The 16,397-nt window shown below is 22.5% G+C and overlaps 3 protein-coding genes across 3 annotated transcripts; all 3 read left to right on the top strand.

The window, feature by feature from the left end:
* On the top strand, positions 1 to 4,701 carry LOC122715423 (pancreatic triacylglycerol lipase-like). The gene is made up of 7 exons (XM_043937606.1): positions 1 to 189; positions 426 to 528; positions 1,816 to 1,964; positions 3,105 to 3,350; positions 3,753 to 3,959; positions 4,092 to 4,248; positions 4,331 to 4,701. The coding sequence occupies exons 1-7, from the start codon at positions 144 to 146 to the stop codon at positions 4,386 to 4,388; spliced, it is 966 nt and encodes a 321-aa protein (XP_043793541.1). The 5' UTR covers positions 1 to 143; the 3' UTR covers positions 4,389 to 4,701.
* A 145-nt stretch (positions 4,702 to 4,846) lies between these two features.
* On the top strand, positions 4,847 to 9,251 carry LOC122715458 (ionotropic receptor 75a-like). Its single transcript, XM_043937673.1, has 10 exons — positions 4,847 to 5,085; positions 5,166 to 5,344; positions 5,692 to 6,000; positions 6,140 to 6,267; positions 6,621 to 6,782; positions 7,394 to 7,608; positions 7,699 to 7,913; positions 8,256 to 8,524; positions 8,925 to 9,134; positions 9,218 to 9,251. Exons 1-10 carry the CDS (start codon positions 4,944 to 4,946, stop codon positions 9,249 to 9,251), a joined length of 1,863 nt encoding a protein of 620 aa, XP_043793608.1. The 5' UTR covers positions 4,847 to 4,943.
* A 1,446-nt stretch (positions 9,252 to 10,697) lies between these two features.
* On the top strand, positions 10,698 to 16,148 carry LOC122715421 (ionotropic receptor 75a-like). Its single transcript, XM_043937604.1, has 10 exons — positions 10,698 to 10,830; positions 12,247 to 12,416; positions 12,507 to 12,815; positions 13,060 to 13,187; positions 13,268 to 13,429; positions 14,664 to 14,875; positions 14,953 to 15,167; positions 15,386 to 15,657; positions 15,739 to 15,945; positions 16,017 to 16,148. The coding sequence occupies exons 1-10, from the start codon at positions 10,698 to 10,700 to the stop codon at positions 16,102 to 16,104; spliced, it is 1,896 nt and encodes a 631-aa protein (XP_043793539.1). The 3' UTR covers positions 16,105 to 16,148.
* Positions 16,149 to 16,397: the final 249 nt, after the last annotated feature.

The raw sequence follows: 16,397 nt of genomic DNA, 5'->3' as shown, positions 1-16,397 counted from the left end.
TATTAATTAAACAAATGAACGTAGCTGCCGGGCTTATCGAACATCAAAGACGAGAAATCGTGTGTAGGATGAATGGTAGTCCGCTGCTAAGCCGGCTACAGTAGTAATCCAGTGCAACTGCGAGCGGTATCGCGTGGAGAGACATGTCACCGGTTGAAACACTCGTCCTTCTGGCGGTCGTTCTCTCAGGTAAAGGAAGTCACGTGGATCTTTTCGCAACGTTCCACAATCAACTAAAAGTGAACTGAATGTTGTTCTTACGAATCTCGAGTATTGTGATTTTATTGAACTTTATTGTTGAAGTTTTATAATAAAAAAAACCTCAAGAAAATAAGTAATTTTTTAAAATTAAGGTGATTGTGTATCTGCTTGAATAATTTTAAATGATTCTTTATTTTTTCAATACTATTTCCTCGTGATTTTAGCATATGCATATCCGCAGAACACGCTGCTGAACGATGTGGAAACAGTCATCAAATCTGTATTCAGGCTTGCCCGTGAACCGGCTACGTTCAATTTGTATACCAGGTATATACAGTTCAAAATTTTTTTTTTTNTTTTTTTTTTTTGTTTTATAATCTAGGAGAAAGTTGCGATAGAAATTAAGGAAATTGTGTTCTTAAAATAGAATATATCGTGAAAAATAATGTTTGATATTGATATCTATTTAAAAAAAAAAAAACTCTATATAACATTGTTTGAAGGTCAATTTTGTTTTCATCAAATATTCTATTTAATAGGTATCTTTTATTTATTTACATTATTTTATTTCCTAAAATTACTTCTATTTTTCCTATTTTTTAAATCAAAATTAAAAATGCAAATTTAAAAAAAAAAGTTTAAGAAATTTTATATAATATTGCTTAAAAATTTTATTTTCATTAAAAATATTTTATTTAATAAACATTTTTATTAATTTATTTTTTATTTTATTTTCTAATCTATTTTTTGAATAAAAAATTATTATTAATATTATTATTATTATTATTATTAGTTTGATATTATTATGCTTATGTTATTTGCGATTTTTTTTAAGATTTATAAAAGAGCAAATTAGATAAAAAAAAGAGACAAATTTGAAATGTTTAAGAAATTTATGTTTCTCCTTGGCAACGCGCTGCGAATTTTTCGCCCATGCAGAGGCAAGTCTTATCATTTGCTGTTCATAAACGATGCATCAATTTTTTTAATGATACGTGCAATCATCATGTCGGCGAATTCTATTCTCAGCGCTGACGCTCCACTAACTATCATCGATGCGTGAATATCGCGGACGCGCCTCCTTTTCTTTTTCTTTTTGCATCATTTTGCTTTTTGCTGTTGATCGGAAAGAAGGGGAAATTGAGGCGCCACTTGAAGCATTTTTGAGTATTCGTCACTCTGATCCTTGATATTTTCGTGATATAAATCAAATTATTAATCAAATTATTAACAGCAAAAAAATAGTTTTGCTCAATATTCAAATTAAAAATTATAAACAAAAATATATTTTAATAAATTTTGAATTTGAAATTATAATTAATAAAAAAAAATTGTCAATAAGAATTGTAAAAATTTTTTTATAGAAAAAATCAAACAAAGAGTTATAAAAAAATTTCAAAAAGGATTTAATATCAATGAATGTATATAATATTATAAAATTAAAAAATTATAATAAGTTAACAAAATGTTAACTCAGAAATATTTTATATTATTATGATTTCAAATTTGTAAAAAGTACAAATTTGTATAAAGTAAAAATTTCTAAATATTATATATATTTCGAATAATTAAAAACATTTTTAAAAATATAATATTTTTTTTTTATTATTAAAGAGAAAATCCATTTGGTGAAGAACAGTTGTTTTTAAACAACACCGAGGTTCTTTATGCATCTCACTTCAACGAAAGTCGTCCAACGAAATTCATTATTCACGGATTTAGCGACACCGGAAACGAAGCTTGGGTACGAGGTTTGATAGATGGTATGTGTAAAAATGAGTCTTGTTTATTTCGACGATTAAAGAAAAATTAATTAGAATAAAAATCAAGGAAGAAAATGAACAAATGAAGAGAAAATATTACATATAGTAATGAATGAAACAAGAAAAAGGAAAAACGATTTTCAAGGAATTTCTAGAAATATCGATGGCGTCGACATCGTTTCAATGAAATTTAATTACAATCAGGGTCAATCCGTTTCGGTAAACACGGAATCGACGTTGCCAGGTTCAAGGGTCATTACGATAACAAGTTAATTGATCACTTAACAAGTTTTGCTGTGTTGCGACTAAATTCCTGACGTAACTATGGGAAATCTTAAATTAGAACTTGAATGTACATCATTTTTCTTGTCTATTGGCCAATGAATTGTTTTTTTCTAATATACACTGTTTGTTTCCAATATGCATTTAAATACTATCATTCAAAAATTTTAATACTTTATCTAATTTTATTACTTTATCTTTTATTCTATTACATATCAATAGCATTCCAAGTTCTATAAACTTCTTACAAAATATAGTTCATAATCTAAAGATATATAAAAATATAATGCTAAAAATAAAAATTAATGTATGTATTTCTATTAATATGGATTTTTTTATTTAAATTTATATTTCTATTATTATTTAATTTATAATCATATTATATAAAGTATTAATATATATTCGTAAGACGTATATTAGATGAAGCAAGGCTAAGATATGACTATAGTATAATGGAGAAAGTGGCCTTACTCTATCTGCGACCTGCTTTATCTAAAGCAAATTTAAATTTATTTATAATTTAATAAATAAGTCTCAATGAATATTTTTGAATATCAATTTCTCTATTTATTTTAGATTTTAAAATTGATTCTTCAAATATGTCCTATGAATAAATTAATATGCAATTATATACTTTTCTTTACATTTAATTTTAGACTTTTCCTATATTGAATATTAAACTTGAATATTGGGTTAGTTTCATAATCAAACTAATAGCAATAGATTATAATTATAAATTAAATAACTAATATAAAATATTTTTAAGATTTTATATTATAATATATATATATATATATATAATCTTGTATGTTTTAAATTTTTTTTAGTACATTTAAAAATGATTATTTACGATTTCAGCGTATCTACTTCATGAAGATGTAAACGTGATAGTCGTCGGATGGGGTGCTTTGGCAGCTGATGTTTATCCGATGGCAGCGAACAATACGCGACGAGTGGGTGAATTTCTCGGAGATTTCCTGGAATTTTTAAATCGCGAATCGAATCTTGAATACAAGGATGTTCACATTAGTGGTCACAGTTTAGGATCACATGTTGCAGGATTTGCTGGAGCTTATCTGGACGGGCGTATTGGTAGAATAACAGGTATGTTTTCATTATAGCATTTCAATTTTTTTTAATTTATAATTTGCTATAATATTTATATATATAATTATAATATAATATAAATATATTATATATATAATAATTTGTGATATTTAAATATTTAAATAATTTGTGATTCTTTTCCCGATGTAAAAAATTTTAAAAAATTAACTATTTTCTTTGTGGAATAACTGATTATTTTTAAATTAACTATCAAGATCATTCTATTATCTTTTTAAATTGCTAATATAATGTTTAAATTAAAATTTATTTTAAGAATGATAGCTATGATATTTTAAAAAATATTTCGTGACTTACAGATTATCCTTGGATTATATTTAGTAAGATATTTAGTTTATAAATTTCTTGTTATTAATATTATGATTACGATACAATTCAAAGGTTTAGATCCAGCTAGTCCATTATTCGAGACATTTCCTGGGATTGTTGATCCAGAGTTCAGATTAGATCCAACTGATGCACAATTCGTGGATGTAATTCATACAAGCGGACCTGCATTTGGATTTTTGGCTCCACTTGGTCATGCTGATTTTTATCCTAATAATGGAAAATTTCCACAGCCTGGGTGTTCGTTTTTACCGACAAGAAGTAAAAATTTTATTTTTTTTAATTCAATGTTCCATAACAATATAAATATATATTATAAATGTTCAATAAAAATATAAATATATTATAAAATATTTGATCGATTTTTAAGTAACAATATCAAATATTTGTCAGCTTACTGCAGCCATTCGCGAGCTCATCAGTACATGACAGAGAGTATAGGAAGTACATCTGGTTTCAAGGCAAGAACCTGTGAAAGTTGGGAAAAATACAAAGAGGGACATTGCGATTACAATCCAATCGTTTTAATGGGAGAATACGCATCCACGTCGTAAGATATTATCTATATATTTAATTTTGGATTATATATTATATTATTTAAATACAATTATGTCTTATTTTAATCACTTTAGGTTACGGGGAAAATTTTATTTAACTACAAACGAAGCGCCTCCGTTCGCAATAAAATAAATGATAATGGATACAAAATTTGCATTTTCTGTGGTAAATGATCGTGTATTTGCGACATCGAAATAATCTGTACTAGTCATTTACAAGTACTTTATTTATGCAGCGTGCGCAGTGTTATTTGAATTTTATTGTTTTTTTTTTTTTAATAAATCGGATGAACGAGATCGAAGCCGGTGAAGCGTTATCGTTTCATATCGTGCATGAAAAGTACAAATTATATTAATTAAAATGGCACGTTCTGGTGATACTTTCTCTCGTTCGCGTACTTTTGCAAAATGAAGCGAAAATAAATGTTACATTGATTATTTTGAAATTTGTGTATTTTGTTTCATCATATCGAATATTATGTTATCCAGAAAAAAATGATGGATCATAAACGTGGACGTTTATGAAGAAATGTAAACGGCTGGTATATTAATAATTCAAGGTAGTTGAGATTAATAAATATAGAAATACAATATTAACGAGATAATGGAATATTCAATAGAGAATATCAGCGCAAGACCGATTTCAATATTGTATTGAGAACGTTCCTACATGAGATAATTCTGTACAATGAATCGAGCGTATTTCTTGTTGCTTTTAATAGCGCAATTAATAGTTACTTTTTGTGTTAATGAAAATAACATTATCCGTGATTATTTTACATTCAGAAAAGTGGAACGGATCGTCGGGTTTTCTTGTGACAATCTAGAAAGTGCGTAGCAAACATTTTATAAAAAATATTTTTTAAACTCGAACGTATATAAAATCTTTTTTTTATTTCATAAAAATCAGATAACTTTAAACTTGCAAAAACATTCAACGATATGTATATTACGTATATTTCAATGTTGAATTCAACGGTTGAATTGCGATTAGATGTTAAGAAAGTTCTAAGAGCAGAATACCATCGATTAGGTATTTTTTTGGATTCTCGATGCGATCGTAGTCGATACAGAAGAATCTTGATAGATGTAAGTAATTTATCTTTTGAAATATTGAAACATCAATGTTATGATATTTCAATATTGTCATATTTGTTTGTCATATTTTTCATGTATATTATATTTATCCTCAAATTATGTATTCGATATATTTCTTTTTCTAAATATAGTTTTCATTATTATAATGAATAAAAAATTATTCAAACTATTCAAGAATTATTAAAATTAAAAATAGTTTATTCTATTGTAATTATTTAATAAAAATTCAAAAATTTCATAACTTTTAAATAAGAAAAATATCATAATAATATTAATTTCAATTTGTCAATTGTTAAATATAAATATCTAGATTATATTTTATTATTATACTTATGTAGGCAACTAAATATTCTATGTATGATGAAATGCATAAATGGTTAATTTTTGGTTCAAATTTAAGTCATGTATTAGAAATATTAAGTGATGAAACGTTTACTGTCTCTACTGATGTTATAATTGCTGTGCCATCAGCAGATAATTATATTTTATACGATGTATATAATCCTTGTAAAGATCGAGGAGGATCAATGAATGTAACATATTTTGGAATGTGGAATTTTAAAACAGGATTAAACGTTAATTTAAATCAATCAAAATTCGCGAGAAGATCAAATTTGCATGGAATGAAACTTAAAGTTGGAATTGTAGTAAGTTATCTTAAAGTCTCATAGTTATTATAATAAAATTATTAATAAAATTAAAATTTTGAATTTAGAATTTAAGTAATTTCAAACAAAAAATATATATTAAAATAATATACAAATCAAATAATTATAAAATTTACAGATTAATTTTAAACCAAAAAATATGTCACTTCACGATATGATGTTACAATATAGCATGAAATCGAAATATGGTCGATCGAAATTTTTATATATACTACTGCAGCACGTGTCTGACATCTTTAATTTCACGTAAAAATTAATAAATTTGTAAACATTAAATATAAAAATGTTTTATTTTTTTTTTATCTTAAAAATAGTCATTAAATATAATAATTTTTATTATTTTTAAATATAAAACATGTTTTTTTAAAAATAGAAGTTACAAATAATTATATCAATAATTTTAAATTTTAATTCAATTCATTTTTTATATTAATTATTAATATAGTTAAACATAATAATAAATTTAAAAATTTTTTTTTATCTTAATTTAAATAAAGTTTTTTTTAACTAACTGAATTATTATAAATAAATATAGAGATAAATAGCTATTATTTATTGATTTATCTTTGGAAATTTATTTATTGTTTATTGGTTTACAGTATGGAAATTGTACAAATAAACGCTCAAAGAAGATTCGATAACTCTGGTCCTATTTTCGCAGCTTTTAAAAAAAAGCTGATAGATTTTTCAGCAAGCCCAGTCGCGATGAAAGTTGACAGACTACATAACGGTGATATAATTAAAGCAGTCTGGCCAATACGGTATATACTACTGTCTAGCTTTTTCACTTCACATCTTTCATTTATGTTTATTTATAGTATTATATGTATAGTATATACATATATAGTATATATATATATATATATTAATTAGTATATATATATGTATATATATATAGTATATATATAGTATATACATGTATAATATATACATATACATATATATACATATATATACATATATATACATATATAGTATATATTTATAGTATTATAATATTATTTATATGTTTTTAAAAATATGTAATATTTTGATATTTGATAAAAAATTATTTAAAATATATTATTTATTTATAGTTTTTTAATTTTGATATATTTCTAATCTATAGAATTATAATATAAAAAATAGAAAAATATTAAATCATTAGATCTTCAAATTTCTTATGTTTTTTTATTATTTTTATTTTTTTTAATTTTTTATAATATCGATGTTTAATATATATTTTTTTATTAAATGTAACTCATTCACATTTAAAATTTCGTATTTCATAGTTTTAATATAATTATATAATATAAAAATTTTTATCATGGTATTTCTTAAACCATATTTATTGATTTAAAAAATTTAATTTATTAATATTTCATTGTCATAGATCGTGTTTCTTGTTTCGTACGATTTCTTCAACAAAAATTAAACCAGGTCAATTTCTAAAACCCTTATCCGTGAAAGTATGGTATGTGATACTTGCCATGATAGGAGTCGTAACGACAATTTTAATTATCTTTTTAAAATTAGAAAATATTCGTACCCCCACAGAGATTTACGGTCTCTCTGTTTTGCTCACAATAGGAGCATTGTCACAACAAGGTATAGGATTAAAATAAAAACTCATAATACGTTTGAAAAAAATCAATTAAGAAAGCTTATTAAATTTTTTAAAACGAAATTCTTTCATAGGTTCTGCATTTATTCCAACTCGCTGCGCAAGTCGGATCGCGCTTCTACAAGTTTTATTTTTTAGTTTGTTAATTTTGAATTATTACTCTGCAAGTGTGGTATCAAGTCGTTTGAAAAATAAGGAGGAGAAGATGAATGATTCTTTAATTAATTTGGCAAAAAGTAATTTGAAACTTGCAGTAGAACCTACGCCGTACATTCGTTCTTTTCTTCAGGTAATATTTTTTTCCAAAAAAAATAAGAGAAAAAAAAACAAAATTATATATTTTATTGAAACAATTTTTTTAAAAAACGAAAATATAAAAATTTCTATAAATATAATAATAAAATAAACGATGCAATATAAATGCATATGATATTTATAATAATGTTAATAAAAAATTACTAAAAAAAAATATTTTACTAATGGAATAAAACTTATCTGCAATTGTAATATTTTATAATGATTTTTATTACAAAGAATATCTTATTATAATTTTAAATATTATTGACCATTCCATGACAGATTAAACAATATTTTTTTCTTTCAAATGCATTTATTTAAAATTAATATGTAGGTATCAGACAAGGAAGTGAAATACTTTTATGACAATTGTTGGACGAAAATACCAGAATCGTATAAATATTTGCCCCTGAAAGAGGGACTTAATCGTGTGGCGGAGGGTCATTTAGCTTATCACACGATGACCGATTCTGCTTATCCATACATCGAACACACGTTCAATCATCGAAGTATTTGCGAACTCACGGAAGTTCATTTATTCCGTGCTGTTCTCGCATTTTATGCAAGACACCACAGTCCTTTTACCGAACTTATGAAAGTAGGGTATGAATGTTATATATTCTTAATTGATTTATTGTAATATATTTATGCGTATATGGATATAACTTGAATTAAAACGAAATGAAATTATTATACATTAAAAGAATATATATTAATTAGAATATTAAAAAAAATTATAGCAATATTTTGAAATCGTTTTAATTGCATTTTGTATAACTTTTATAAAAAATTTAAAAATAATTTTTTTTGTATCAAATATCATATTAACTTATTAAAAAATTGAGAAATATTATACTTATTTAAATTTAGGACAAATTAATAATTCTTTTTTTCGAAATATGTTCATTTATTAATTAGTAAAAAATTAAATTATAATACTTGAAATCATCGGTTTCAAGAGAATAATTTAAAAATAAAATTTGAAAATTAATTGTTTTTTTAGTTTAACTAAAATTCATAATGTGGGTATCCAGAAACGTGAATTGATACGATGGACGGCTAGAAAACCTTTTTGTCCAAATAACCTACTTATTGCTGAACCTCTATCGATTCATGAAGCTGCGCCGATTTTTATGTTTTTATGCATCTCTATTATTCTATCGATTCTCATTTGCATTATTGAAAATATGATCTTCTGTTTTTTTCCGACACGGTGAATTCAAAATTTATTTTAAAGAAATTTATATAATATACATATTATTGAAATATGTTATTGATATAAAATTTTTTTTTTAGAGTTCCTAGTTTCATAATGGAAAAAACCAATTGATCGACAAGAATTCAAATCTTTCTTCTTCACGAGGATCTAAATAATAATAAAAATAATAAAAAATAATAAAAATAATAAATCTATAAACTTTGAGAAACTTCAATTCTTTTAGCGAATGAGACCATTTTCAGAATTCTTAAAATTCTTACGATATAATTATTTTAATAATATAATTATTATTTAATTAATTTGTCACTCGAATAAGCATGGAAATACTTAATTATTAATTATGTAAATTAATTCGATTTAAAACTTTCATTATTATTTATTTTAATTTATATCTATATAGCAGTTTTAAAAAAATGCTCATTTATATTTATATGATTCTAATGAAAATATTTCATATAATTAACGACAATGTAATTAGAATATAAATTCATACATAAATTGCACATAAATTCATACTACAATATCTTTAATAATATATCAAAGGTAAGATTTAAATCTAAAATTATATATAAAATATATTAAAATAGAATTGGAAACATTCATTTTAATAATCAAAGAGTTATTAAACATAAATCATAATATATATATTAATTAATTTCAATTATACATAAATCTATTAATATAATTGTATCAATATATAAATATTGACACAAATTATCAAATTTCTATAAGTTCTATAGAAATATGATTATATTTCTATAGTCATTCAACTGTATTGAAAAAGTAATAATAGATTTTATCAAATTAAAATCACCTTATTTTAATTTCAATGGAATTCAACTTTTGATCGAAAAATAGAAAAAAAATAATTAAAAAAAATAGAGATAAAATATTTAATATGATATGCAAATGAAATTTGTGAATTTTAATTACAAAGACGTATAATTATTTTACACACTATTCATATTTTACATGCACAAATGTAATTTAAAAATAATAATTTAATAATTTAATAAATTTAGTTATCATTTAGAAATAAATATGACAACATTTTAAATTTAATTAATTATATTGATTTAGTGAGCAATAATTGTCAGTCTATTTATCTTCAATTGTATAATTAATTTTTAAATCCTTAGATTTTTCCTTTAACTTACATTAATTTATTTTTAAACAGCATTCCAATTGAAATTAATAAAACACAGTGCAAAGATGAATAATAATAATGTAAGTATATTATGCAATCAATATATGAGAAGTTCGATCGATCATAAGACGTTATTTGATATTGAAATTGTCGTGCTGGAAACAAGACGCTTGAATGAATAATCGATTAATCATGTTCTGCACTTTTCGTGACACAAATAATTTGACAAATTGCTCGAAATCATTTAACTTGTCTTTCATATCAGAATTCAAAATGATACGTCGTGCATTCGATGCATAAAACGTAATAAAATAATATAATAGAAAGATATTATTTAACGATACTCAATTTGATAAGTATTTGATTAGTATTAAGGAACAAGTTTTAAGTTTAAAAAAAGGAATAGTACAATGTATCCTATTTTCTTTATTTTATTGCAATTTCTTTTAATCTCTAATGCACAGGATCATATATTCATTCGTGATTATTTTTTTTATAAAAAAGTGCGAAATGTTGTGGGATTTTCTTGTGGTGATACAATAGGTATGTAATTATTATTTATTATTATATGTAATTATTATTAATTATTAATTATTAATTATATCTAATTGAACTATTAGATATATATATATATATATATACAATGCCTCATTTAACTTGAGTATTATATATGTATCTTATTTTTTACGAAAAAATATCAGAGATTTAAAAATCATTGAAATATTTTTAAATGGGAATATTTTTATCATTATGATATGATAGTTAAAATTAAGATGAATAAATTAATTTTAATTTTAATGAATAATTTAATTTTAATAAATAAATATTCAAAAATGTTCATTAATATCGATGCATTTCTATAAATAATTTAATATAAATGTAATATAATTTCTCTAACTATTTGAAAATTAAAATTATTTCCATTTCTTTTATTTCAAAAAATTTTACAAGAATAACATAATCTTAGATAATGACTAATTCGAATAAAAGAAATCTAAACTGATAATAAATGACAACAAAAATTAATATATGAATATATTATAAATAGAATGTCTCAAGTTAAGTGAGACTTGTAGGATTTGCATATCATTAGTTTATTTTTTAAAAAAATAACATAATGGAAAAATAACAATATTCAATTAGTATGTATGTTAGTAAGTATATCAATTTAGCATAAAATTCTTTTAATATATATAATAATTAATATATATATATAAAAATTAAGAATATTTCTTTTTTTCAATTTTTTTCTTTATTTCTTTTTATCAATTTAATATTTTAATTATAATTATAATATCAACTTATTATTAATTAATAATATCAGATATATAAAATAAAATAAAAATATAAAATATAATAAAATTTATCCTATTTTTAACAATATTTCATTTATTATTTAATTATAAATATTAAAACTAAATTAATTTATTTTATTTTATAAAAAAATAACTTTTTCAAAATTTCATCATTGTTTCTTTAAATCAATGATATATCTGAAATAAATATATAAAATATATGAAATAAATAAACCAGAAATGGATAATTTAATTTTTAAAAATATTGTTTTCTTGCTTTATATTCGAATATATATTTATATTTCTAATAATAATTCAAACAAATTATTGCTTAAATTTTATATCTCAATTTAAAATATTCAAAGATATTATAATTTTTTCAGATCTTTTCAAAGATTTTTAGCTATTAAAAGATATATCAAACACAAATGATCTTAGATTTAAAGTAATTGTAAAAATGTTAATGAAATATAGATTAATAATTTTAAAAAAATAAGTATTTAGTTTTTTAATAGAATTGTTAATTACTAAAGTTTTTTAGAATTAGAATTTCATTTAAAAATTTTTTTTAAAAAAAGAATAAAAATAAATATAAAAATTCTTTAAAAAATTATTATTCTAAGAAAGATATTATTTGTGAAAATTTATGCAACAATTAAATTAGGTGATTTTAATCTTCTGAAAACGCTAAGCACCACGGGTATATTTACGATAATAAGGGAATCTAGTGTGAAAATTGACTTCCGAAGATTTATGAGAAGTGAAACTTGGACAGTAGGCGTCGTAATCGATTTGCGATGCCATAATGAAACTGCTGTACGAATTTTCACAGAAGTAAGAGAAATTTTTTTTCATGATTAAAAATATTAATAATGCGATATACAATAATATTAATATGTTTATAATATATTTCTTAAAATTCAGAGTTCAAAATATCGAATGTATGATTATTCATACAATTGGCTAATACTGGATTCGAATTATAATCACACTATTTCACTTTTGAACGATACTGCTTACAACATAATAACAGATGTTGCTCTCGCTATATCGAACAAAAATGGCTTCGATTTGTATGATGTCTTTAATCATTGTAAATATCGTGGTGGTATATTAAATATTACTGAACTTGGTACTTGGCGTCTTGATTCTGGATTGAAGATATTTTTGACGCAACCATTAATTAACAGAAGGGCTAATATGCATGGAATGAGATTAAAAATATCTGGAGTGGTCAGTTTGTTTATAAAATCTTGTTTTATATAATATTAGATTTCCTTTTATTACTATTATATTTTTTATTTAATTGAGATACTATTCTTTTTATAAATTTAAATTTAATGACATATACATATATATATCAAAATATTATTCACAAATAACAATATATATCGAAAATAAAACTTTAATGATTATTAATTAATATAAACCAATTTGACTAAAACTGATAAAAATAATTGATTTTTACTCTACTTAGATTCAATATAGGCCAAAAGACATGCGACTCGAGGATTACATGCAGGATATAAATACAAGATCTTTAGATAGTATGCATAAGTTTGTGCATGCCATGATTTTACATATAGGAGAACTTTTTAATTTTAGGTATTATATTAATATATTAATCGTTCGATTTTCTATCATAATGAGTTCTAATAAATTCTATTTCTTTTTTTTTTTTTTAGCGTTCATGCTTCAGAAATAATTTACTGGGATCGAAACAACGTACACGGTTTGATTTTCGAATTTTTACAGTCGAATTATATCGATTTTGCCAGTAATCCGAGAATAATGGTGTCTGAACGATTAGATTATGCTAGTCTCATTGGTGCAGCATGGCCAATTAAGTAAGCAAATTGATGATATATTAATCATTTAACGTAATTATCTAATAAATTATATATTTGATATTTAATTTTAATATATAATGAATCATTAATTGAATATATTGAATATAAAAATAACTACAAAAAATTTTTAATATGAATTATTTATTAAAAATTGTTCAATCCTTTTTTTTTTAATATTTATAATTCCAAAAGATTTTAATGATTATAATGATAAAATAATTAGTATGACATGTGTGAATGCATAAAAATGAGTTAAAAATAAGAGATCTAATATAAAAAAGAGTTATATTATAAAAATATTATATTACGTAAGAATATTAATATTTTTATATTAATATTCTTAATATTATTATTAAGAAATATATATTATTATAATAAGAATTATTATTATAAGATTTTTATACAAAATTTTGTCAATAAAAATTGCATAATTATAAAGGTAAAAATTTCAATCTTTTAATGTAATTTAATGTAATTTAATGTGAAGTTAATGCATCTAGAAAAATGATTTATTTTTTATTTTCTATATATTAAATCTAAAAATTAAATAAAAAAAGAAGCTTTATAATTATTATGTTATTTATATATGTTTTTGTGCATTTAATTTGCATTAAAGTGTATAGAGAAATTTTAAAGATTTTATTGAATAATCTTGCATATAACTAAACTGAAAGCAATATAATTTTTATATATCTTCTACTTTATTATTGTAAACTATACTGAATTTCTTAAAAATATCATGATAGCTAATTGAATAAATTGTAATATGAAAATTATATCTTTCAATTTTTATTCTTCTCAAAATCATATTATATGTAATAATTATGAACGCTAGACAAAATTTTTTGATAGCTTTCTTTTGAAGATATAGAAATTCTCTTGAATACATAAAATATATAGAAATTATAGAAAATATAATAATAATAATAGAAATTAAAATACATAAGAAAATAATCATTTATATATAGTTATAATAGAATTTATATGTTATAATAGAATTTATATAAGAATTTTATTATATAGTTATTATTAAAAAATAATATTAGAAAATACTAGAATTAGTGGCATAGCTTGATCTTCCATTAAATTGAATTTCATTCAAATAATGAAAAAGACAAAAAACAATCAACTATATTTTATTCTATTTTATTTATTCACCAAATATGAATAATATAAATATTTCTAGCTTAAAATTTATAAAATTTTTAAAAAATTGACGATTTAATCCTAGGCCCTGTTTCATGTTATTATCGACTTCAACCAATAAGATTAAATTAGAAATTTTTTTAAAACCTTTTACACGTCAAACATGGTACGTATTTGCTGCTTTTGGAATATTTTTCATATTCATTATGAAAATAATAATGAATCGTGAAGATGTTGGCAAAAGAGAAAAATATTCTGATGCAATTATATTATCGGTGGGAATCCTGTCTCAACAAGGTACAAAAATAATTTTATTAAAAACATTTTTCAAAATCCTGAGATCAAATCACTAATACTGTTTTTGATTTTAATAGGTGCAAATTTTTTACCAAAACGATTACCAAGCCGTATAGCTCTATTTCAAATAATTGTACACAGTTGGATAATGTATAATTATTATTCTGCTAGTATCGTATCAGCTCGATTAAGTGAGCCTCTCGACATGATGGAAGATTCTGTAATTGTTCTTGCTGATAGTAATCTAAAAATCGCGGCGGAAGCTGTACCATATTTAAAATATTTTTTATATGTAAGTATTATTTAAATTTATCATATTTTATCATATTTAAATAAAAAAAAAATGTATCAATTAAATTTCGATATGATAACTTAATCGATCAAGTTTTCTTTTCTTAAAATTTTGTAAGCTCCAAAAGATTAATACTTATAAAAAATAAAAGTCTTAAGAGAAGAAATAAAAAGGAAATAAAATCGATGTTATAATATCGATCATATTATTATTAATAGAATTTGAACTGGGAATCGGACTATTTTCGTAAAAAACGCTGGGATCCTTTACCAGAATCGAAAAGATACTTACCAATAGAAGAAGGTATTAGACAAGTGGGTCAAGGTATTTTAGCATATCATACGGATCCAAATACAGCGTATCCTTTCGTTGAAAGAATGTTCGATTCTAATAAAATCTGTGAATTGACGGAAATTCATTTGTTTAAACAATCGGTAATGGGAATGTATGCCAGTCATAATGGCCAGTTCATTGAAATAGCAAAAATAGGGTAAATAATCTTTAAATATATATATTTTTCATTTAACTATCATATTTATTTAATATCACAAAATTTACTTATTTCTTAAAGATTGACAAAGATGTTTAATACTGGTCTTCGAAATCGACAAATCAAATATTGGTCGTCGAGGAAACCGGAATGTCAACTTGATACTTTATCCACAAGAAGCATCACAATCTACGAAATTGCTCCAGCATTAATTTTATTAGCATTTGGAATCCTCGTAGCTGGTATCATTTGCATTATGGAAAATATTATTTACAATCGTTCCATGAAGTAAGTTCTGCTTATATAATTGTAAACATAAAAATAAAAATTTATTTATATTTTATTTACTATTTTATAAGGGAAATAAATCAAAGGAGGAAGAGTGAAACAAAGGAAAGTTTTAGCAGTGATAATAGTAGAAATAATTTATTAGATATTATTCCATAATCTTCATAAATTAATTTAATTAATAGATAATTTCATTTAACTTAAACTGAATGTAACATAATATGTATTTCATAATAATTATATTTTGTCTAACATAATTATTAAATGTAATAAAAGATCTAGTTATATAATATATACATTTATTTCCAAAATCAATATTTTTTAGATTTTAATTATTAATTAGTTAATTATTTTTATTTTATTATTTAGTTAATTATCATTAAATATTATCGGATTATCGTGTACGTTATGTCAGTTCAGAATCATAAATTGTTTCTTTTTCTAAAGAGATG

The sequence above is a fragment of the Apis laboriosa genome, unplaced genomic scaffold, assembly GCF_014066325.1.
Source record: "Apis laboriosa isolate Shangri-la unplaced genomic scaffold, ASM1406632v1 scaffold35_cov144, whole genome shotgun sequence".
Lineage (NCBI taxonomy): Eukaryota > Metazoa > Arthropoda > Insecta > Hymenoptera > Apidae > Apis > Apis laboriosa.
Note: the sequence above shows the minus strand (reverse complement) of the source record. Positions and strands in the feature narration are given on the sequence as shown.

Excerpts from the sequence above, each read along its gene's own strand:
- LOC122715423 (XM_043937606.1), top strand. The coding sequence starts at position 144 with ATGTCACCGGTTGAAACACTCGTCCTTCTGGCGGTCGTTCTCTCAG. Across the intron at positions 190-425 it reads TCTGGCGGTCGTTCTCTCAG|CATATGCATATCCGCAGAAC; the intron begins GTAAAGGAAGTC and ends TCGTGATTTTAG. Across the intron at positions 3,351-3,752 it reads GCGTATTGGTAGAATAACAG|GTTTAGATCCAGCTAGTCCA; the intron begins GTATGTTTTCAT and ends TACAATTCAAAG.
- LOC122715458 (XM_043937673.1), top strand. The coding sequence starts at position 4,944 with ATGAATCGAGCGTATTTCTTGTTGCTTTTAATAGCGCAATTAATAGTT. Across the intron at positions 8,525-8,924 it reads ACCGAACTTATGAAAGTAGG|TTTAACTAAAATTCATAATG; the intron begins GTATGAATGTTA and ends TTGTTTTTTTAG. Across the intron at positions 9,135-9,217 it reads TTCTGTTTTTTTCCGACACG|AGTTCCTAGTTTCATAATGG; the intron begins GTGAATTCAAAA and ends TTTTTTTTTTAG.
- LOC122715421 (XM_043937604.1), top strand. The coding sequence starts at position 10,698 with ATGTATCCTATTTTCTTTATTTTATTGCAATTTCTTTTAATCTCTAAT. Across the intron at positions 13,430-14,663 it reads GGTGCAGCATGGCCAATTAA|GCCCTGTTTCATGTTATTAT; the intron begins GTAAGCAAATTG and ends ATTTAATCCTAG. Across the intron at positions 15,946-16,016 it reads ATTTACAATCGTTCCATGAA|GGAAATAAATCAAAGGAGGA; the intron begins GTAAGTTCTGCT and ends CTATTTTATAAG.